Source organism: Oncorhynchus keta, chromosome 36 (genome assembly GCF_023373465.1).
Source record: "Oncorhynchus keta strain PuntledgeMale-10-30-2019 chromosome 36, Oket_V2, whole genome shotgun sequence".
Taxonomy (NCBI): Eukaryota; Metazoa; Chordata; class Actinopteri; order Salmoniformes; family Salmonidae; genus Oncorhynchus; species Oncorhynchus keta.
The window spans coordinates 2,952,221-2,976,700 of NC_068456.1; the positions used below are offsets into that span (position 1 = coordinate 2,952,221).

At 44.1% G+C, this 24,480-nt stretch overlaps 1 protein-coding gene across 3 annotated transcripts in view; it reads left to right on the forward strand.

Moving 5' to 3' along the window:
* Nucleotides 1–23,982, forward strand: part of ercc6 (excision repair cross-complementation group 6) — a 51,998-nt gene extending 28,016 nt beyond the window's left edge. For all 3 annotated transcript variants that reach the window (XM_052498300.1, XM_052498298.1, XM_052498299.1), the window contains exons 11-24: nucleotides 2,033–2,168; nucleotides 5,730–5,903; nucleotides 6,373–6,549; nucleotides 7,657–7,773; nucleotides 13,052–13,147; nucleotides 14,385–14,603; nucleotides 14,737–14,847; nucleotides 15,226–15,345; nucleotides 15,942–16,036; nucleotides 18,650–18,795; nucleotides 18,907–19,587; nucleotides 19,941–20,109; nucleotides 20,222–20,300; nucleotides 22,648–23,982. In XM_052498300.1, coding sequence (XP_052354260.1) covers nucleotides 2,033–2,168; nucleotides 5,730–5,903; nucleotides 6,373–6,549; nucleotides 7,657–7,773; nucleotides 13,052–13,147; nucleotides 14,385–14,603; nucleotides 14,737–14,847; nucleotides 15,226–15,345; nucleotides 15,942–16,036; nucleotides 18,650–18,795; nucleotides 18,907–19,587; nucleotides 19,941–20,109; nucleotides 20,222–20,300; nucleotides 22,648–23,100 — 2,773 coding nt within the window. In that variant the 3' untranslated portion in view covers nucleotides 23,101–23,982. The remainder of the gene's footprint in view (nucleotides 1–2,032; nucleotides 2,169–5,729; nucleotides 5,904–6,372; nucleotides 6,550–7,656; nucleotides 7,774–13,051; nucleotides 13,148–14,384; nucleotides 14,604–14,736; nucleotides 14,848–15,225; nucleotides 15,346–15,941; nucleotides 16,037–18,649; nucleotides 18,796–18,906; nucleotides 19,588–19,940; nucleotides 20,110–20,221; nucleotides 20,301–22,647) is intronic.
* The last annotated feature ends 498 nt before the right edge of the window (nucleotides 23,983–24,480 follow it).

A 24,480-nucleotide genomic window follows, 5' to 3' on the forward strand; every position in this document is an offset into this window, starting at 1 on the left:
AATGACCCAACACACCTCCAGGCTGTGTAAGGGCTATTTGACCAAGAAGGAGAGTGATGGAGTGCTGCATCAGATGACCTGGCCTCCACAATCCGCCGACATCAACCAAATTGAGATGAATTGGACCGCAGAGTGACGTAAAAGCAGCCAACAAGTGCTCAGCATATGTGAGAACTCCTTCAAGACTCTTGGAAAAGCATTCCAGCTGAAGCTGGTTGAGAGAATGCCAAGAGTGTTCAAAGCTGTCAAGGCAAAGGATGGCTATTTGAAGAATCTCAAATATAAAATGCATTTTGATTTGTTTACCACTTTTTTGGGGGGGGGGGGGGGTTACTACATTATTGAATGTGTTATTTGATAGTTTTGGTGTCTTCACTAATATTCTACAATGTTGAAAATAATCAAATAAAGAAAAACCCTTGAATGAGTAGGTGTTTCAAAACTTTTGACCAGTAGTATACAGTTGACTTCGGAAGTTTACATACACTTAGGTTGGAGTCATTAACTTGTTTTTCAACCACTCCACAAATTTCTTGTTAACAAGCTATAGTTTTGGCAAGTCGAACTCAGTGCCTCTTTGCTTGACGTCATGGGAAAATCAAAAGAAATCAGCCAAGACCTGCACAAGCCTGGTTCATCCTTGGGAGCAATTTCCAAACACCTGAAGGTACCACGTTCATCTGTACAAACAACATGCAAGTATAAACACCATAAAAAAAGGCCAGACTACGGTTTGCAACTGCACATGGGGACAAAGATCGTACTGTTTGGAGAAATGTCCTCTGGTCTGATAAAACAAACATAGAACGTTTTGGCCATAATGACCATCGTTAAGTTTGGAGGAAAAATGGGGAAGCTTGCAAGCTGAAGAACACCATCCCAACCGTGAAGCACGGGGATGGCAGCATCATGTTGTGGGAGTGCTTTGGAGCAGGAGGGACTGGTGCTCTTCACAAAATATATGGCATCATGAGGAAGGAAAATGATGTGGATATATTGAAGCAATATTTCAAGACATCAGTCGGAAAGTTAAAGCTTGGTCGCAAATGGGTCTTCCAAATGAACAATGACCCCAAGCATTCTTCCAAAGTTGTGGCACAATGCAATGGCTTAAGGACAACACTGTCAAGGTATTGGAGTGGCCATCACAATGCCCTGACCTCAAAGCTATAGAAAATTTGTGGGCAGAATTGAAAAGGCGTGTGCGAGCAAGGAGGCCTACAAACCTGACTCAGTTACACCAGGTCTGTCAGGAGGAATGGGCCAAAATTCACCCAACTTATTGTGGGAAGCTTGTGGAAGGCTACCTGAAACGTTTGACCCAAGTTAATCAATTTAAAGGCAATGCTACCAAATACTAATTGAGTGTATGTAAACTTCTGAACCACTGGGAATGTGATGAAGGAAATACAAGCTGAAATGAATCATTCTCTCTACTTTTTATTCTGACATATCCCATTCTTAAAATAAAGTGGTGATCCTAACTGACCTAAAACAGTGAATTATTACTTGGATTAAATGTCAGGAATTATGAATCTGAGTTTATATGTATGTAGCTAAGGTGTATGTAAACTTCCGACTTCAACTGTATATCTTTCTTTTGACTCCGTTTTAATGTTGTGTCAATATGCAACAGATCCTCCATTCTGGCATTTCCGTATTTGTAATAACCCGAATAATAAGAATAAAATGCCATGATAATAGGGAAGTGTTAATTGCTCGTTTCAAATGGGTTTTATTAAGCCGCATGTCCATGTAACAAGTGTACGAACCTGAACGGTTATGGCCAACTACCGTAACCTCATTTTCCAAGTCTGTCTCAGCCCTAATTTGGCTATTTATGTCGGTGTGAATGAACCATAACATGCCAGCAGCCTGACTGAAACACAAACCCTGAACTTTACCTGATTGTGTGTGTGTGTGTGTGTGTGTGTGTGTGTGTGTGTGTGTGTGTGTGTGTGTGTGTGTGTGTGTGTGTGTGTGTGTGTGTGTGTGTGTGTGTGTGTGTGTGTGTGTGTGTGTGTTTTTCCAGGTACCAAGGACTAGGTCCTACAGTGATAGTGTGTCCAGCTACAGTCATGCACCAGTGGGTCAGTGAGTTTCACACCTGGTGGCCCCCATTCAGAGTGGCTGTCCTACACGACACGGGATCCTTCACCCAAACAAAGGTAGGGGATGTGTATTCAGGTGTTTTTCTTGTGCTGTATCTTTTCTCCTGTCAGCATTTTGTGGAGGATTCCACTCTGAGGGAGATGTAAATTAATTAGTGGTACACTGGTAGATATTAATTACTTTACACTTTAGATCGCACCCTGCAAGTTGTGTGGGTGTGACACAGTGATTAATGGGTGATGCAGGCTGGGCTGGGGGGGGGTACCTACTGTAGTCAGTTGTACAACTGAATGCATTCAACTGAAATGTGTCTTCCACATTTAACCCAACCCCTCTGGGGGTGCAAGTTTTTTATTTATTTTTTTAGTATTTTTTTTAAAAGGGGTTTCCTTTGGGGAGGCACCAAAGAACGGATTATGCAGAGTTGGCTCCTCATGCCTCCCCCTTCTTTAATAGTGAAGAGCTACAAACTCCACATGCACCTTTAATTAACCAGTCTCTATGGTACTGAGAAGTAATGCGTCACCATCAGCTGAGGACTGGAGTTCAGTGAAGGTGACATGTTCTCAATGATAGAAATGTAATGAGTAGAGCTGACACAATTCCCTCTTCTTCCTGAAAGACAAGCATATCTGTTCTACACAATACATACATTTTTATTTTTATTCTCTGTAATACCAATTTACCCCACCAAATACGTTCTTTTTAAAGGGCAAATAAAAGTCACAGAATTAAGTAAGGTTTTATATCTTCCTAACATGCTGACCACACTGCTCGCGTCGCAAAATAAATGGACACATACATGTTATTCAATCATTGCACCCACACTGCTCCCGCGAGACAGCGAGCGAAAATAGGTGGTTCTATTTGTGACACTCAAGTCCAGCCTCTCAAATCTCCTCATTGGTTTTTAGGAGCCCACGTGGGTGATTGAAAGATGAACTGATGTCCACATTACAGCATTACTACAACCGACTGGAAAGTTGGTTGCCAACCGCCATATCAAGTCCAACGAAGAAAAAGAAGCCTGTAGGATGGAGGAGCAATGATGATAAGAAACCAATTCGGTTTACCGTTTTATCTGAATTAATTGTCGGAGTTAGTTAGTACCTTGTGTATTTCAGATAAAATATCCCAGTGTTTATATCCCAGCACAAATTAGCTATCAACAGCAAGCTAGATTGTCATAAATGTCTAATGCAAATTTGACCTGTACACAAATTATTATAATTGGTTCAGAGTTTGAAATATCAAAACAATCTGCGTGTCCTAATCGCTTCTGGTGTGGCTGAACAAAGTCAACGTGCGCATGCAGACAGGCGCGTCTGGTTTGGCCAGCACGTAAGTCTGAGGGTGGTTTTAACCTTCCAGACTTGGAATTGTATTAACCACCCAGGGCTTTTGCTTGCGACATGTACACTCAATAAAAAAAAGAAACGTCCCTTTTTTTAGGACCCTGTCTTTCGAAGATAATTCGTTAAATTCCAAATAACTTCACAGATCTTCATTGTAAAGGGTTTAAACACTGTTTCCCATGCTTTAATGGTTCAATTAACCATAAACTATTAATGAACAGGCACCTGTGGAACAGTCATTAAGACACTAACAGCTTACAGACGGTAGACAATTAAGGTCACAGTTATGAAAACTTAGGACACTAAAAAGGCCTTTCTACTTACTGAAAAACACCAAAAGAAAGATGCCCAGAGTCCCTGCTCATCTGCGTGAATGTGCCCTTAGGCATGCTGCAAGGAGGCATGAGTACTGCAGATGTGGCCAGGGCAATAAATTGCCATGTCTGTACTGTGAGACGCCTAAGACAGCGCTACAGGGAGGACAGCTGATCGTCCTCGCAGTGGCAGACCACGTGTAACAACACCTGCACAGGGTCGGTATACCCAACCATCACACCTGCGGGACAGGTACAGGATAGCAACAACAACTGCCCTAGTTACACCAGGAACGCACAATCCCTCCATCAGTGCTCAGACTGTCCACAATAGGCTGAGAGAGGCTGGACTGAGGGCCTGTAGGCCTGTTATAATGCAGGTCCTCACCAGACATCAGGCAACAACGTCGCTGGACCAGACTGGACTGGCAAAAAATGCTCTTCACTGGCGAGTCGCGGTTTTGTGGTCGGATTCGCGTTTATCGTCGACGGAATGCGCTTTACACTGAGGCCTGTACTCTGGAGCTGGATCGATTTGGAGGTGGAGGGTCCGTCATGATCTGGGTCGGTGTGTCACAGCATCATCGGACTGAGCTTGTTGTCATTGCAGGCAATCTCAACACTGTGCGTTACAGGAAGACCTCCTCCCTTCCTGCAGGTTCATCCTGACATGACCCTCCAGCATGACAATGCCACCAGCCATACTGCTCGTTCTAGGCGTGATTTCCTGCAAGACAGGAATGTCAGTGTTCTGCCATGGCCAGCGAAGAGCCCGGATCCCATCGAGCACATCTGGGACCTGTTGGATCGGAGGGTGAGGGCTAAGGCCATTTTTGCTGAGTTTATTTAAGTGCACTAAAGAGGAACACTGGGTACATGTAGAGGATGCTCATCCTCAGAATCGTTTTACGTGTTTATTTTCAAAGGATAAAGCTAAGCACATTAACAACTTCATAGTTAAGAACACTATAACAATATGGAAGAAACTGAAACGTGTTCTACAAGCACAAATATCACTCCCTAAAAACACCCCCATGGAACAATCCTTGTATAGCTTTTCAGAATTCACAGATAAATTGGTCTACATGGAAAACTAAAGGCATAGAAACTTTTTAATGACGTGATAATAGGAAATAAATGTATTTCCATGACAGAATTAAAAAGCAATTTTGGACTGACCAATGTAGATATTTTCAAAAGTTTAATTCAAGAAATGTAAATGTTATCTTTTCAACATTGAAGGCAAAAACGTGGATGTCGATTTAAAGCACCACCCCCGCACCTCTCTGATTCAGAGGGGTTGGGTCAAATGCGGAAGACACATTTCAGTTGAATACATTGTTGGACAACTGACTAGGTAACCCCCTTTCCAGTCTCGTGGGATCCCTATTTGAGTCAGAATAGGATATTCATGTGATGGGTAAGATATACCAAACCTTATAGAGAGCCTATACTCCTGACAATCTCCTAGGAAAAAATACTACTGGAACCAAGACTTAAAAAGAACTGACATTGGCACAAGATGGGAATGTTGGAACATAACACAATTACAGTTAATGAAAATGTATGCTTAATAAACTCAAATTTACACGTGACAATATTCTCATTCTGCAGTACAACTAACAATAACTCAATAACCCATGCCTTTTGGGAATGCTATACAGTCCCAAAGTTAGTGAATGTCAGAAGTATTACATTGTGAATGTCCTTTTAATCTGTCTGCATATTTCAAGACATGGCATATGAGGGTGCAGGGAGATACCTGATGGGTTGGATGCTACTTTTCTGTGCTTTAACTGGAAATCTACCAATCCGCCATCGTTAACTCAATGGAAAGGTGAAATGGTTCATTATCTAAATGTTGAAACTTGCGCGGGCACTCCGTGTGGCGGAGAGTCATTTGGGCGCTTGAGAGTGATGCGGGGGCTGATTTCTCCTCTCGCTCTAGGAGAAGTTGATATCAGAGATGGCAGCATGTCATGGTGTCTTGATAACGTCGTATTCAGCCGTGAGGATCATGCAGGAGACCCTGCAGAGATACGACGGCTGGCACTACGTTATACTGGACGAGGGACACAAGATCCGCAACCCTCACGCTGGAGTTACCGCCGCCTGCAAACAGGTACCCTCGCACAGCTTACAAACCGTTGGTCAGTAACCCTGGTCCTGGATAGCTACAGTATAAGTATGTGGTATAGTGTTTTGTTCCATCCAAGCTGCTAATCAAGATTTTTTTCTTCCCTTTTACCCGCTTGCTCTCTCCTCTCTCACCCTCTTTTTCTCTCTCTCACACACACACCCCTCTCTCTCACCCTCTTTTTCTCTCTCTCACACACACCCCTCTCTCTCTCACACACACCCCTCTCTCTCTCTCTACCTCTCTCCTCTTTCACCCTCTTTTTCTCTCTCACACACCCCTCTCTCTCTCTCTCCTCTCTCACCCTCTTTTTCTCTCTCTCACACACACTCCTCTCTCTACCTCTCCTCTCTCACCCTCTTTTTCTCTCTCTCACACTCACCCCTCTCTCTCTCTCTCTCTCTCTACCTCTCTCCTCATCTCTCGCTCTTTCACTCCCTTTCTCCGTCTCTAGTTCCGTACTCCTCATAGGTTCATTCTATCTGGCAGTCCTATGCAGAACAATCTGAAGGAGCTGTGGAGTCTATTTGACTTTGTCTTCCCTGGCAAACTGGGCACGCTGCCTATTTTTATGGAACAGTTCTCTGTACCGATCACCATGGGGGGCTACAGCAACGCTTCACCTGTACAGGTAACACACGGACACACAATTTGGCGTCAAAAGACGCTCTCGTCATTTTTGGAAGAAGGGAGTTGATCTTACTATTGTTACAAAAGGTCATTTCTCAGGATTTGACATCAGGATTTGATTCACATGGAGGGGATGGATAGAGGGAAAGAGAGGGTGGACAGGGGGGGGGGGGTGTGAGAAGGGATGGACAGAGAAAGAGGCGGTGAGCTGCTAAACGATGATCCTCAGTCATTAGTGTCCAGTCATTAATAACTCACCGACTGGATTTAATTATTTAACTGGCTCTAGAGGTAACACACACACATTGACTGGATTTAATTATTTAGCTGCTTTTAGATGGCCATCCGTGTTTCCGCTGTCGATAATAAAAAACCTTTACTAATTATTGAAGTTATTAAATGATGAGCGGGCAAAGCACTCTTTCTCTCTATAGCTCTACCCCTCTCTCGCTCCTCTCTTTCTCTCTCACCCCCCATCTGTGTCCATCTTCCGTCTCCCCACCCTCAACTTGCTCTCCCTCGCTCTTTCTTTCCATAGTCCTCTCTCTCTCTCCCTTTCTTCCTCCCTCTCCTCTCTAGCTCCGTGTTATATAGTGCCCTGCAGCTATAACACTTTTTGCCCCCTGCTGGCTGTCCCTCTGTTCTCACTCCCCCCCCCAGTGAGGTGGATGACAACAAACGGTTTAAAGGGTTAAATCGTGACCCTGGGCTGAAGCCGTTTACTGGATCACACACTATAGGCAGCTGATGAAAGGGAGAGAGTTCCCCCTCTAGAGACCACCATAAGCACTCTGATCAATGTTTAATGGCCCAATCTGCTGAGAGGGAAGGAGTGGATAGAGGGAGGTGGGGGGGCTAAACGACAAACATGCCCCAGGACAAATGTTCCATTATAGGTGTCGTGGTCAAGTGTTTGTTCATCTGACCCTTCAGAAGGCGCGTGTGTGTGTGTCATGTATGTTTACCCAAGGGGCTGTTGAACCATTGTGTTGGTGTCTTTGCTGTCATTTGTTGTAGCTGTTTGTTGTGCGTCTTGTTTGTTATAGGTCCAGACTGTGTAAAATTGTGCGCGTGTCTTGAATCGTTGTGCCTTTTTGTGTTTTTCTAGGTCCAGACAGCGTATAAGTGTGCGTGTGTTCTGAGGGATACCATTAACCCTTACCTGCTCAGACGGATGAAGGCTGACGTGAAGGCCAACCTCTCTTTACCTGACAAGAATGAACAGGTGCGTGTCTCTTTCTGTCCCTCACGTGGCGGATACCAGAAGAGGCTGTAGTCTTTTTTTGGCAATTCTTTTTACAGTTTTACTGTTCTACGTTCTTGAGGAACTGGGAAATAAGAATACTAGCATAAAGAACAAGGCAGTATCACACTGCAAACCTGTTCCTGCACAATGCCAAGCAAACCTCAACGAACCACAGGTATGTAGAATGTGCCCATTAATGAGTTGTGCCGCGTCTAGATCGGCGCTGTCCGCCCGCCGTAACTGAACCCGTAGTCGGCTCCGTTTTCGCGGTGACTGTCCGTGTTCCTGTGCGCCATTTTAATAGCAAGGCTCAAGCCACGCCCACCTGAGAATACACCATTCTTAACCATTATTTGGCTGTGTTTGAAGAAGTGGATAATACATTGGACAACTGGCTGTCACTTGACCGATTGCTTTCAAAATAGAAACGGACCATATTCATACCTGTGCTAAACCACCTTTTCTGCTGGACTTTCCACTATCGGGGGGGGGGAAGGATGGCGGTACCATCAGATATTGTAGACGTAGAACAGCATGGATTTTGACCCACGTGTTTTTCAAAGTTGATGGGCAACTACAGTACGTGATGAGAGAATAGAAAACGGTCTCTTTCCAGTAAGTGTTCCCCTTTGCCGATTTAGAAAGTTGTTTATGTTTCTTTAGATGATAATGACAACAAAGCGCAATATATGGATTAATAATGTTGGCATGTGTGATTACAAATAACAACATTTTTATATTTGACATTCAATTAAATACCTGAATTCCCAACAAAATGTTGAGATTTTATTTTATTTTTCTCATTATACAATTGTCTACGTGCAATAATAGTCCATATTTGATGGGTTTTTACAAATTGAGTTGTCTTACTTCATTATGTAGCTGTTACATTTATCAGAATGTGTTTTTTACCTTCTCAATTTTGATGACCGTTGCTAGTTTTAATGGGTACATCTTGGGGTTTACCAGAGGTTTTATACAGTTGAAGTCGGAAGCTTACATACACTTAGGTTGGAGTCATTAAAATTAGTTTTTCAACCACTCCACATTTTCTTGTTAACAAACCTATAGTTTTGGCAAGTTGGTTAGGACATCTACTTTGTGCATGACACAAGTCATTTTTCCAACAATTGTTTACAGATTATTTCACTTATAATTCACCGTATCACAATTCCAGGTGGTCAGAAGTTTACTTACACTAAGTTGACTGCCTTTATACAGCTTGGAAAATTCCAGAAAATTATGTCATGGCTTTAGAAGGTTCTGATAGGCTAATGGACATAATTTGAGTCAATTGGAGGTGTACCTGTGGACGTATTTCAAGGCCACATCATGGGAAAATCAAAAGAAATCAGCCAAGACCTCAGGGAAAATAAATTGTAGACCTCCGCAAGTCTGGTTCATCCTTGGGAGCAATTTCCAAACACCTGAAGGTACCACGTTCATCTGTACAAACAATAGTATGCATGTATAAACACCATGGGACCACTCAGCCGCCATACCGCTCAGGAAGGAGACGTGTTCTGTCTCCTAGAGATGAACGTACTTTGGTGCGAAAAGTGCAAATCAATCCCAGAACAACAGCAAAGGACCTTGTTAAGATGCTGGAGGAAACGGGTACAAAAGTGTCTATATCCACAGTAAAACGAGTCCTATATCGATAACCTGAATGGCCGCTCAGCAAGGAAGAAGCCACTGCTCCAAAACTGCCGTTAAAAAAAACTAAGACTACGGTTTGCAACTGCACATCGGGACAAAGATTGTACTTTTTGGAGAAATGCCCTCTGGTCTGATGAAACTAAAATTTTAACTGTTTGGCCATAATGACCATCATTATGTTTGGAGGAAAAATGGGGAGGCTTGCAAGCCGAAGAACACCATCCCAATCGTGAAGCGTGGGGTTGCAATTGCTGCAGGAGGTACTGGTGCACTTCACGAAATAGATAGCATCATGAGGTAGGAAAATTGTGTGGATATATTGAAGCAACATCTCAAGACATCAGTCAGGAGGTTAAAACTTGGTCGCAAATGGGTCTTCCAAATGGACAATGATCCCAAGCATACTTCCAAAGTTTTGGCAAAATGGCTTAAGGACAACAAAGTCAAGGTATTGGAGTGGCCATCACAAAGCCCTGACCTCAATCCTATAGAATATTTGTGTGCAGAACTGATTAGGCGTGTGTGAGCAAGGAGGCCTACAAACCTGACTCCGTTACACCAGCTCTGTCAGGAGGAATGGGCTAAATTCACCCAAGTTATTGTGGGAAGCTTGTGGAAGGCTACCCTAAATGTTTGACCCAAGTTAAACAATTTAAATGCAATGCTACCAAATACTAATTGAGTGTGAACTTCTGACCCACTGGGAATGTGATGAAAGAAATAATTATCTCTACTATTATTCTGACATTTCCCATTCTTAAAATAAAGTGGTGATCCTAACTGACCTAAGACACGGACATTTTACTAGGATTTAATGTCAGGAATGATGAAAAAACAAGTTTTTAAATGTATTTGGCTAAGGTGTATGTTACCTTTTGACTTCAATTGTATATGTGTGTCTATTTTAGTCAGGGCTTCTCCCAATGAATTACAACACCACCTGCCCTCCCTCAGCCCTTTTCTCTATCCTGACTGGCTCCCCGTGAATAGTGCTGGCTGTGCTGCCGCACCTGTGCGCACACTGTTCATTAGTGTAATCACTTGTTTCTCCGTTGATTAGAGGAGCAGGTCTTCATTAGGGTGGCTAGCTAATATCTGGTTGGATCTCACAAACCTACACCGGTGTTTCCATTGGTCGGATTTTGGTAGATTTTTTTTATTATTATAATAAAAAAATGTTTTAGCTGATAAATAAAACTGCTGCTGGCCAATTTGTCTTGGAGAAAAGTAGAGATACAGAGCCTATGAGCGGAGAATCTGTCGGACAGCTTCTCAAAATCTTATTCATTGCTGCTGGACTGAAGTTTGTGCTTTTATAAGCCCAATCATTCCGTTACAAATCTAAATGCGATTGTGTGTTTTATACTATTTGTATTTCTCAACTGGTAATTGTAGCGCGCTTCCCATTCACCTTTTCAAGTGAATATAAGCAATAGTAGGCAGGCTTCAGCGTGTCACACTGCACTTTGCAATAACCTGGAAGCCGTATGCATTTTGAAAATGGTTTGAAACCTGAATGTTTTACTTCATATTATGAGGCATGTCTTACCTTGGTTCAAAGTAAAAACAAATCTGGCCATTGAAACTTGGAGGCAATTATTTTTAAAGACTTACATATGCTATTGAAACCAGTAGGCTTTTTCTCTCATGTTCTAAACTCAGCAAAAAAAAAAGAAACCTCCTCTCACTGTCAACTGCCTGTGTTTTCAGCAAACTTTAACATGTGTAACTATTTGTATGAAAATAACAAGATTCAACAACTGAGACAACTGAACAAGTTCCACAGACATGTGACTAACAGAAATTGAATAATGTGTCCCTGAACAAAGGGTGGTCAAAATCTAAAGTAACAGTCAGTATCTGGTGTGGCCACCAGCTGCATTAAGTACTGCAGTGCATCTCCTCATGGACTGCACCAGATTTGCCAGTTCTTGCTGTGAAATGTTACCCCACTCTTCCACCAAGGCACCTGCAAGTTCCCGGACATTTCTGGGGGGGATGGCCCTAGCCCTCACCCTCCGATCGAACAGGTCCCAGACGTGCTCAATGGAATAAAGATCCGGGCTCTTCGCTGGCCGTGGCAGAACACTGACATTCCTGTCTTGCAGGAAATTACGCACAGAACGAGCAGTATGGCTGGTGGCATTGTCATGCTGGAGGGTCATGTCAGGATGAGCCTGCAGGAAGGGAGGAGGATGTCTTCCCTGTAACGCACAGCGTTGAGATCGCCTGCAATGACAAGCTCAGTCCAATGATGCTGACACACACTGCCCCAGACCATGACGGACCTTCCACCTCCAAATTGATCCCGCTCCAGAGTACAGGCCTCGGTGTAATGCTCATTCCTTCGACCATAATCGCGAATCCGACCATCACCCCTGGTGAGACAAAACAGCGACTCCTTAGCTAAGAGCACTTTTTGACAGTCCTTTCTAGTCCAGCGACCGTGGGTTTGTTCCCATGGGCAACATTATTGCCGGTGATGTCTGGTGAGGATCTGCCTTACAACAGGCTTACAGGCCCTCAGTCCAGCCTCTCTCAGCCTATTGCGGACAGTCTGACTACTGATGGAGGGATTGTGCGTTCCTGGTGTAACTTGGGCAGTTGTTGTTGCCATCCTGTACCTGTCCCGCAGGTGTGATTTTCAGATGTACCGATCCTGTGCAGGTGTTATTACACGTGGTCTGCCACTGCGAGGACGATCAACTGTCCGTCCTGTCTCCCTGTAGCGCTGTCTTAGGCATCTCACAGTACAAACATTGTGATTTATTGCACTGGCCACATCTGGAGTCCTCATGAGGAAAAGCTGAGGAAAAGTACATTGTGGCAGTTATTCCAACATCTTCTAAGTGCGCATCGGAATTCGGTAAGAAGTGCACACCGTTGCATGTTGTGTTACGATGACTAACCATGAGCTTCCTGACTGGTGCAGTGGTCTAAGGCACTGCATCACAGTATTGCTGCGTCACTACAGCCTGGGATTCGATCTCGCAACTGGCCGTGAGCGGGAGTCCCATAGGGCGGCACACAATTGGCCCAGCGTCATCTGGGTTATGGGAGGGTTTGGGCGGTTGGTGCCTGCAAGCTGACTTCGGTCGTCAGTTGAACGGTGTTTCCTCCGACACGTTGGTGCAGCTGGCTTCCGGGTTAAGCGAGCGGGTGTTAAGAAGCGTAGCTTGGCGGGTCATGTTTCGGAGGACGCATGACTCGACCTTCGCCTCCAGATCCCGTTGGGGAGTTGCAGCGATGATACAAGATCGCAATTAGATATCACAAAATTGGGGAGATAAAGCGGGTATAAAAATAAAAGATGAATACATCTAAATGTGATTTCTGTCATTCTGAGCACCGTGAGTGGACGCCCTAATCAGGTAACGCCCAATGCATGTGGGTCTGGTAAACTTCTCAAATGTCCATTAAATTCAAATGCTGCCGGTCAGATTTCCCCCCACACACACACACACACACACTATTCTGTTCAGTTCATTAATTGTCTCCCTCGGGACAGAGCCTCTAGGCTGAAACCTCTTGTCTTTGATTTCCGCTCACACACTTGTTTCATCAAGGGGTTTTAAAGTGAAGGCTTGTGTTTCTCCAGGTTTTGTTTTGCAGGCTAACAGAGGCGCAGCGTGAGGTGTATCAGGGCTATCTGGACTCCAAAGAGGTCTACCAAATACTGAATGGAGATATGCAGGCGAGTCTCTCTCCCTCTCCATATCCTCTCATCTACCTCTTGGCTGGCTCTCCTCCTCCTCTTTCTGCACTGAGGCTCTTTTTGTTATTGATCAGAGAATTGTATCTATCAACATTTTTTGATTGATTGACCTTTTGGCTTTGAACAGTCAAGTCAATTGTCTGTCTATACAAATTATTGTGCTGTAACCACAGGCTGATTTTTATTTTCATTTTTTAAGGCCCATGTATATATATTTCGTACGACCATCCTGATCTTGCGAGCTTACATTCTATTTCACTGTGAAAACGAAAACAAAAGTGCAGTGGTCAGTATGGTGGATCGGGGCTAATATATCTCAAGTTATGATCTGGATTGGAAATGCACGTTCTGGCATCCCACTGAAAGACGAGTACCTAGTTCAGGTTAAGCCGGTTATTCTTCCAGGAAAAAGATGGGCCTTATTCATAATTTAACACAAACACTGGAGTACTACCCGAGATGATCTATAATGTTGAGATATGCCATTCTATGGGTTTTGCTCGACATGATGCATGCATAAGGCTTTCTATAGGGACCTGTATGTTATCTCGGTGTGTCATTCACATTAGGATATGTAAGGTCAGTGGTATGATAACTGATGCCTGGTCAGAGGAATGCTCTACAGTGGTTTTTGAGTGTATCTCTGACCCGAGGAAAGGCTTTTACACCAACCGTTCTTCATCACTGCTCTATATTTCCTTGTGCGCGCGCACACACACTCTCAGTGGTCAGTCCTCTCCTTGATGTGGTCTCTGAATCCATTAACCCACATTACTAATGCAGCACTTGGCTAGTGCACTGCAAACGCACAACGCACTCTTTGCCTTCTGCAGGGAATTAGTTATGTCGGATCATTCATTAGGACCCTTATGGAAATAATTAGTCTGAAAATGTGTTTGTTTAAAGGGACCAACATCAATATGATCATGGAAATATAATCAAATGTAATGTTGTTGACTGGAAAGCATATTATTTTCTAGCTTGCTTCTTTTTGTAGATCCTAACCAGGTAGAAGCAAAAAATCGATCAATGCTGTGTTTACCAAATGTTTTTGTGCTATGATCAACCTTAAGTTTTGTGAGCACATCTTGTGACACATCGACTGACAAATAAAACAGTTCTACCACAAAGTTGGGGAACACTATCCTCCTAGTTCACAGTGACTGTTTTACTTATTAATGCATTTATATATTGTGTTTTTATACTTCATTTCCAGGTGTTCTCGGGCCTGATAGCACTGCGTAAGATGTGTAACCACCCGGACCTGTTCTCTGGGGGTCCCAAGATCCTGAAGGGTATACCAGAGGACCAACTGACTGAAGAGGAACACTTTGGCTTCTGGAAACGTTCCGGCAAACTGATGGTGGTGGAATCACTGCTCCGACTTTGGTTTAAACAGCAACACAGAGTCCTACTGTTCACACAGTCCAGACAGGTATGTGTGTGTTGGTGGTGGGGGGGGGGCAATGACTAGGTGGGTCTCAAATTCCATAGAATATTAATTTGACAATCCTGTTAGGCCTAATCCACAACTCTTTCTTCCTCTCTTTCGCGCCGTCTCTTTCTAGATGTTGGGGATATTGGAGGTGTTTGTGAGGGAGAATGGCTACACCTATGTGAAAATGGATGGTACCACCACCATCGCCTCCAGACAGCCTCTCATCGCTCGATACAACGAAGTACGGGTCTTTCTTGCAGACCTGAACCAAACTGTGCTGGCTCAGATATTTCCTTTTCACATTGTGAAACTATGAAACCAGCAACTATGGTTGACATGTAGTCAGGCCTGTTCAGTACAGCTGAGGTTTGGATCGTCTCGATTCGGCTCAGTAGTGTGAAAAGACCTTTCAGTAAAGAAATCTTAGCGCTGGGGGTTAGATTGCTAGCGTGGAAACGGCATATTGTCTAGCCTGCTGCTCAGTGTCTTTGGGTATCTTCGCATATGGTCCCATGATCAGACGTGTCCTGATGAGTGATTTTAAAAAGTACTATAAGAAATTGTTCTGTATATGCTTTGACCACCATTATATCCTAATTTGTCCTCTCCTCCTCTCCAGGACAAGTCTATCTTTGTGTTCTTGTTGACCACCAGAGTGGGGGGGCTGGGAGTCAACCTGACCGGAGCCAACCGAGTCATCATCTATGACCCCGACTGGAACCCTAGCACTGACACACAGGTACACACACCGCTGACCATAGGGTCGACAGACTCCCTGTGTTGTTGTCCTCTAGGCTCGATGCGCTTATGTGGAGGATCTCACACACTCACACACACTTATCACACTCTCACCCCCATGTCCCTGTGTTGTTGTCCTCTAGGCTCGATGTGCGTATGTGGAGGATCTCACACACACACACTCACACACTCTCACCCCCTTGTCCCTGTGTTGTTGTCCTCTAGGCTCGATGCGCTTATGTGGAGGATCTCGCACGCACACACTCACACACTCTTATCAACTCTTATCACACTCTCACCCCCATGTTCCTGTGTTGTTGTCCTCTAGGCTCGATGTGCGTATGTGGAGGATCTCGCACTCACACACTCTTATCAACTCTTATCACACTCTCACCCCCATGTTCCTGTGTTGTTGTCCTCTAGGCTCGATGCGCTTATGTGGAGGATCTCACACACTCACACACTCTTATCACACTCTCACCCCCATGTCCCTGTGTTGTTGTCCTCTAGGCTCGATGCGCTTATGTGGAGGATCTCACACACTCACACACTCTTATCACACTCTCACCCCCATGTCCCTGTGTTGTTGTCCTCTAGGCTCGAGAGCGAGCTTGGAGGATCGGTCAGAAAAAGGAGGTGACTGTCTATAGACTACTGACCGCCGGGACCATTGAGGAGAAGATCTACCACAGGTAGGAAGGGAAGGAGGGACACTTTATTCATATCACTAGCCAATCACCGAGGTATAGCCCTCACTTCCTGAGGGGTTCAAATACAGACTTTGCATATATCTGAGCTCGCTGCATTTAGCCAAAGGCATCAAGAAGGGTAACATTTACTTTCTCAGGCCCCATTATGATATAATATGCCATTTTAGCAGATGCTTTCATCGAAAGCGATTTACAGTATTGCGTGCATACAATTTAGTATATGGACATCCCAAAGAAACCGCGACGCTGACGTTGCAAGCGCTCTAGTTTCAATTTTTATTTGTCACATGCACAAGTACAGTGGCATGCTTAACTTGCAAACCCTTCTCAACAGTGCAGTAATTCAATATCAAAATAGGAGAACTATAAAAACAAACACGAGAAATACATTTTAGGTGCAGGTATACTGCATTAATTGAGGTAGATGTGTACATGTAGGCAGGGATTAGGAGAAAGTGACTGGTCGGAAGGATGGATAAATCACAATAGTAAAGAATACAGCAGCAGCTTAAGTGGTGGGTGTGTGCGTGGTGGTGAGTGTCAGTGTATGCGTGTGCGGGTTGAGACCTGTGAGCGTGTGCACTGTCAGTGCATACAGTCCACGGTGGGGGTAGAGGCTCTCGCTCTCTCTTGGAACCTGTTGGTCCGAGACCTGATACTCTGGTACTGCCTGTTGGACGGAAGCAGAGAGAACAGTCTATGGCAGGGCTGGCTGGAGTCTTTGGCAATTATTTGCTTCTTCAGATACTGCTTGGTGTGTATGTCCTGAATGGCTGGGAGCTCGCCCACAGTGATGTGCTGGGACGTCCGCACCACCCTCTGTAGGGCCTTGCGGACAAGGGTGGAGCAGTTGCCACACCAGGCAGTGATGCAGCCGGTCAAGACGGGATCCAGTTGCAGAGGGAGGTGTTCAGTCCCAGGGTCCCAAGCTTGGTGACAATCTTGGAGGGGGCTTTGGTGTTGAACGCTAAGCCATAGTCGATAAAAGACGTTCTCACATAGTATTTTCCCCTTCATGTCTAAGTGGGAAGGGCAGTGTGGAGTGCAATTGAGATGGGGTCGTCCGTGGATCTGTTGAGGCGGTATGAAAACTGGAGTGGCTCCAGGGTGTCTGGGGTGATGGTGTGGATGTGTCACGGCCAGCCTTTTCTAAGCATTTCATGATTACAGATGTGAGTGCTACAGGGCACTGTGGCAGGTTACTTTAGATGTCTTGGGAACAGGAACGATGGATGGTCATTTTGAGTCATGTGGAGATTTACAGACTGCAACAGGGGAGGTTGAAAATGTCCGTTACGACACCTGCCAGCTGATCTGCTCCTGCCCTGAGGATGCGCCCTGGTATTCTGTCTTGCTCAGTGGCCTTATGAGTGTTGACGCGTTTAAAGGTCTTACTCACGTCAGCCTCGGAGAGCGAGTAATCCCGAACAGCGGGAGCCCTTATGCAAGGCTTGCGGTATTGTCAATGAAGAGTACATAAAAGGCTTGAAGATCATCTGGTAGAGTGGCATCATTGGGTAGCTCACGGTTGGCTGGTTTGTCCTTTATAATCCGTAATGCATTTTCGTCCTTGCCCAATGCATTGAGCATTGGAGCCAGTGCAATAGGATTCCACCTTATTCCTGTATCGTCTTTTTTGCATGTTTGGGGGTTCTACGGAGGTTGTAGCGGGACTTCGTCATGTGACCGTGGCTACTTCCTTAGCCTCACGGTTAGCTACGTTGGCTGCAATAGCCCTATTTGTAGTGTGACTCTGTCCTTTAGTTGAACATGTGTCTCAGTGTTAACCCGGGGCCTTTGGTTGGGAAAACATCTGACCTTTACTGTAGGGACAACGTCATCGGTGCACTTTCTGATGAAAGAAAGAACCATGTCTGAGTTGAATGCATCAAGTGGAAAAACGTAAATGTGTAACAATTTATGTTCAATGGAGAGTTGAAGTTAAAGAGAAGCGAGGGCCAGAAAAGTCATGTTTGGGAAAGATTTGGTGAAGTGGTTAAAAAATATATATTGATAGCAGTGCCAGCTATGTTATGTGTGTCGTTGTGAGAGCACTATACAAATTCCACAGTCACAAGACAGGTTGTCAAATAGGCCTATGGCACGTCAAGGGGAACTGTAGCGTACTATTCAGACTGGTTAAGTGGACACTGAAATCTATAACCTCTCACATATTAACTCCTGCAGAATTGAGCATTTCTTGCAGTAGAACTATACACCAAATGTTGGCAAAATTTGGACTCCCAAATAGCCTACCAAAAAGTTGGAAATTATAAGCAGTAACCTGTCTCAAAATCATCCCGCCCATCGGACTGTAGCATACAGCGCATTTTCTATATTATCGGGTTAGGGTCGGGGCTTCAGATTTTCACTTTGTCACATATAGTCGGCGATTGCGGATAGGTTATTAGCAATTGTGTGTGTGGGTGAACAAACAGCTGACCGACCACAGGGCTTCAATTACTTCTGGACCTTTTACTGTGTCCACGTTTCAAGTAGCTCTTCACCTGTGATAAACTGAACTATTGAGATTCTCCTCCCAACACCACCAGGAGAGACTGTGTTAATATTCACCTCTGGTGTTTCTCCCTTCAGGCAAATCTTCAAACACTTCCTGACCAACCGCATTCTGAAGGACCCCAAACAGCGACGCTTCTTCAAGTCCAACGACATCTACGAGCTGTTTACCTTATCTAACCCTGACGGGACGCAGGGCACTGAGACCAGCGCTATATTTGCAGGTACACACACACACACACACACACACACACACACACACACACATGGTTCCGCCTGTTTTTATTTCCACTCATTTTTATTTCCACTCATTTTTATTTCCACTCATTGTGTAGGCACCGGTTCTGATGTTCAAGCTCCTAAGAAGCCAGTCAGACCAAGGTCTAACCATAGACACTCTGTAACCAATCACAATGTTAGCTCCACTGGAGGTGGAGCCATCCCTTCCCCATCGCCCCGGCCTGGAGACAGGACCACCCCCCTTCGCAGTAACATCTCTCTCAATAGGGACAGCCAGGAAGCCAACCAGGGCGAGGCAGATATTCCTATTGGACAGTCCCAGACAGAATGTGACACACAGCATTCTGGGGAGGAGGGAAGCAATGCTCATATACTCATAGACCCAGACAGAGACCAAAACTCCATTCTGACCCACAAACACAGAGACTCACCCGTGACCAGCCCAAACCCACACAAACATTCACACACGAACTCCGTCAGTCCCAGCACACAGAAACAACGAGACAAACACAGTCCACACAAACACAGAGAGTCTCAAGGACCCGGCCCCAGTCCCTACAAACACCGGGAGAAGAGGAAGCACTGTGACTCGACAGTAGAAGGACCTAAAAACAAACACGGGAATCAGAAACAGGCCAAGGTCGAGGGTCATCGCATCTCTTACCTGGTGAAGAAGAGGAGCTACAAAGGACAAGAGGAGCGAGAGGAGCAGCCGGAGAAACAGGACCAGAGACAGAGCGACGACTACGTACTGGCCAAACTCTTCAAGAAGTCCGGTATGTTTTTATGTTAATACATGTTTACAAGTAATGAAATATATTTTTGTTGGTAGTTATGTCGCTTTAATGCTTATTCAGGAAAGTTATTATAAAGTGTTATCGTACTTTCCTTTACGCGTTTCAAGATGCATTATTTGCCAGATGAAGTTTTGTTGGACTGAAGGTGAAACTCTTCGTTTAAACCGTAGAAGATGAACTGGCATGAACCAAACTGTGTTTTTGCGTGTGTGTTTTTTTCTATGTGGTGTTTAAACCACAATTTGTGTCAATGATTTTGTCCTACAATCACAGGGTAAAGTAAAGCTACACAGTGCCTCTTTAACCTTCTTCTCTCGGTCTCTCCTCTCTAGGTATCCACAGTGTGATGCAGCATGACTCCATCATGGAGGCGTCTAACCCAGACTTTGTCCTGGTGGAAGCTGAAGCTAACAGAGTAGCAAAAGACGCTTTGAAAGCTCTGAAGGTCTCCAGACAACACTGTAGACTGCCCTACAACCAACCTGCCCCAGCTCCAGCCAGGTACACGCACACACAGGCTATCACTGTGGACTTCCACATTGAGTGGAGGATTATGGGTATTGTAGTTTGAATATGTGTGTGAATATGTGTGTGGGTGGTTGTGTGTCTACAGGAAGAGGTTTGGTCAGAAGAAGAATCCTTTGCTGTCTGCTCCTCCTGCTACAGTTGTCCCAGCTCAGGACAAATGCAAGGTAACTACACACCTCAACACCACTGAGGTAGACAACATATTTGTATTAGGGCACACAACATAAAATGTTTTTCACAGAGTGTCTGCTGGTCCTTAAAATGATTTTTTTTATTTTTATAATTTAGCTAAATGAAAGCTAAATGAAAGGCCTTTAAAATGTCTTAATGTCAGTTTTCAATGGTCTTAAAAAATTCAACCGGAGACGACTGTGTTTCCGCAATGTTGTGCAGCTGCTTATTGTTGCCACCACAGCAAAATAAACAGTATAGTGCATTGTCTTCATAATTCCTCTAATGAAAGTGTCTGCCCATGTTCCTGTTTCGCCAGGACCTGCTGCAGTGATAATGAGCGAGCCACTTTTAACTTCCTTTTCCACTGCACTTATTTTGGAGGGAAAAAAAGTGTTCTGATTCTAGCTATAAGAAAAACACAGCAATCCTGTGTAATATTCAGGGCATAAAATGAACACCTGACAAATGCAGGTAGATTTTGGCATTGGTGGGTAAGAATGTCTAATTCACCAGCCACATTGGCGTGTGGTAACTCTCCGGGCTCTACAGTGTGAGTGTTTAATTTTTTAAAAAGTGTGTGTTGTGATTTTATAGCAAAATAAATGCTGCAGTAGCTGTTTTCAAAGTATTTCTGCCATTTTGTTTCATATCTGCTAATACACAAAGAAATGTGAATCCTAAGGTTATAGCAATCCCACCTTGCAACAGCAACTCTGCCTGTCTGGGGGGCTGTGACCACTGAAAGATTTGTTTTTAGAATTATTGGGCACAGGCATAAAAGTTGGTCTAATGTACTCTGAAGTCTACTAAAGTGAGACTTTGTCCTCGTGTTTCTTGGCAATTTACATAGTTTTGTTCACAAGCTAGGTTGCTTTTCAATGTTTGAGTTCGCTCTCGCTGCTAGCAAAAAGAGACATTGTTCTCACGGGAACACGTGATGACTCAAGCAGCACTGTTACCAAGGTTACCTTAAAGGGGCAGCTAAAGTGTTTTGTCAGATTTTTTTTGTTTAGTTAAAATACTCAGGTCACAGAATATTATATTAAATCAAGCAATATACCACATTGTGGTCCTTCTGTAGCTCAGTTGGTAGAGCATGGTGCTTGTAACGCCAGGGTAGTGGGTTCGATCCCCGGGACCACCCATACGTAGAATGTATGCACACATGACTGTAAGTCGCTTTGGATAAAAGCGTCTGCTAAATGGCATATATACATTATTTCTTACTAATAATAAATGTCTTGTTTTAGAAACATTACTAAGCATGCTCATCATTTTCTTTGTCTTTGTGTAATTATGCCAAAAACAAATCAAAGTTGCTGCTAGATTTTTTTTAATCTACCAACCACAGTGGCTGGTATAGAAAAAAGTTTAAGGCCCTGGTAATACTCGTCACAGTTGAAGAGAGGATGTTCTCAGCTTTGTGCAGGTATATTGTTTTTTTATTTCTCAGCTGTCTATTTTACAACCGAGATATGGATCTGCGATACGGAGCACGCAAAATTAGCATTGTCCATTGCGAGCTCATCGGCCTCTGCGAGCACATTGGCTTCACTGGGTATTAGGCTATGACAGCGACGTTTTTGGGGGGGGGGGGAATTCGTCATTACTTTACTGTTAGCTTAAAACATGGTTACTTCCAGTGAAAATTATACTTCGAGGTAGTGATCTAGCTAATGTGTTTTTTATTTTCCACTTACCCAGGTGAATTAACACCAAATATATTAATCTGTGATATTAGTGCACGTAAAGATGTAGGAAAATGAATCTCTATTGAACAAAAAATAGAGACCTATTTTAACTGTAAAATATGACAATGGACTAATTGTCAACCTAAAATGCATTACAATCACAGGATTAGGTTGCAGTGCACATCAAAATATCTTGAATCATGCATTCCTGCCTAGATGAAAAAAGTTATTTGAATACCATCTCAGTAGTCTATTGCACATCTTTATTAGAGCACTGTGAATGCCATCAGAAGATGGTTAGCCTACACATTTTTTTCTATTAGTGACGGTGTGAAGAAATATGGGAATATTAGCAGGTTTGTAGCACACGTAGACCTCAATTGGTATTAAATTGCATTTCAATTGGCATTGAACAGGTCTTTAAAAAGTCTTAAATTCAACTTGATGGAACCTGCAGATGGAAATGGAAATGTGTGTTTCTTATTGGACACATTCAGGTAGTCCCTCCATGTTTCGGTCTGTTTACCTCTGTTAGGTGCCTAATGAACATGACCCTGCTGAAACATATAGTCAGATATTCTCTGTTCTCCATGTTCTTCATTATTCTGTTCTGCTGTAACCCGGTGTGTCTGCTTTATCTGTGTAGGACGCTGCCATCATCAAGAAAACCATCGCTAGGAAACCCATCCCGGGGGGTCACTTCAGTGGAGAAGGGGTAGAGGTGGGAGGCTCTTCCTCTACTACGGCCCCCCTCTCTTCCTCCACTCTACTGGCCCGCATGAAAGATAGGAACCACCTCAGCCTGCCCCAGAGAGAAGGGGATGAAGGAGAAGAGGAAGAGGGGGGTGCCCGTATCCCCTCAGGCCCTCCTGCCCCCCCTACGGAACACGATGAACTCCTGGTGGAGCTGAGAAACTTTGTGGCATTCCAGGGAGCTGTGGATGGACAGGCCAGCACCAAGGAGGTCCTGGACCACTTCACCCCCAGACTGACCCACACCCAGACCCCTGTCTTCAGAGAACTACTCCGAAACATCTGTAACTTCCACAGGGCAAAGGGGCAGGAGGGGACGTGGAGACTTAAACCTGACTACAGATAATGGGAGTAAGGAGAAGGGGAGAGGAGACTCACACCTGACTACTTGTAGTGAGGGTGAGGCAGAGGAGGAGAAGTCTGGGTTGATGGAGAGGAATTTGAGGCTCAAAAAAAAAAAACATTTTGACTGATGGCGAGGAGATGGGAAAGAGAGGGAGAAGGGGATCTGCGTTACTGTAGTCGTTGGGTTGGGGGGGTGCTATTAATGAAAATGTCACATTTATTTGTTTATACCTGGGATCTACTTGAATTCAGACATTTTACATGTAACTGACATTGTAGCTAGAAATTGAATACTGTTATTGTGGCAGTAGGAAATTATGCAGATGTTTTTAATTCAAAATAAGAGTCCCCCTACAAAGACACGTTAAACTTGGGGAATATGCAGTACAACTGTTTTTCACAGCATTGCAACCACCTTTTAAGAAAATGTCTTGATCATTTGACGTACTTTTATTTTTAACCCCAAAGAGACGATTTTCACTTCTTAATCCGCCGATGTCGCACTTCCGCATCTGCGGTGAAAGGTGGCAGAGCTAGAGCTGTGTTTGTCAGACCATGAGACATTCCAAAATATCAGTCTTCTCACGAAAATGTGTGTGAACGACCTACAAACTGTTACCTCTATATGGAAAGATGAAACTCTCACGAACAAAATGTTGTGCTCTACGACCCCCAAAAGCGTTTTGGTACTCGTTTGAAGTCGGTACAGATGATCTGCCAACTTCTGTCTGTAGCGTCTGAACAGTTTGGGCTACACGCTAATGTATCTCACGAACACGTACACTACCGTTCAAAAATTTGGGGTCACTTAGAAATGTCCTTGTTTTTTGAAAGAAAAGCAACATTTGTTTGTACATTAAAATAATACAGAAATACAGTGTAATTACTATTGTTGCTGGAAACGGCTGATTTATTTTATGGAATAGGCCCATTATCAGAAACCATCACTCCTGTGTTCCAATGGCTCGTTGTGTTAGCTAATCCAAGTTTGACATTTTAAAAGGCTAATTGATCATTAGAAAACCTTTTTGCAATTATGTTAGCCCAGTTGAAAACTGTTGTTCTGATTTAAAGAAGCAATAAAACTGGCCTCCTTTAGACCAGTTGAGTATCTGGAATATCAGCATTTGTGGGTTCGATTACAGGCCAGCAACAAAGACCTTTCTTCTGAAACTCGTCAGTCTCTTGTTCTGAGAAATGAAGGCTATTCCATGGGAGAAATTGCCGAGAAACTGAAGATCTCGAACAACGCTGTGTACTACTCCCTTCACAGAACAGCGCAAACTGGCTCTAACCAGAATAGAAAGAGTGGGAGGCCCCAGTGCACAACTATGCAAGAGGACAAGTACATTAGTGTCTAGTTTGAGCAACCGATGCCTCA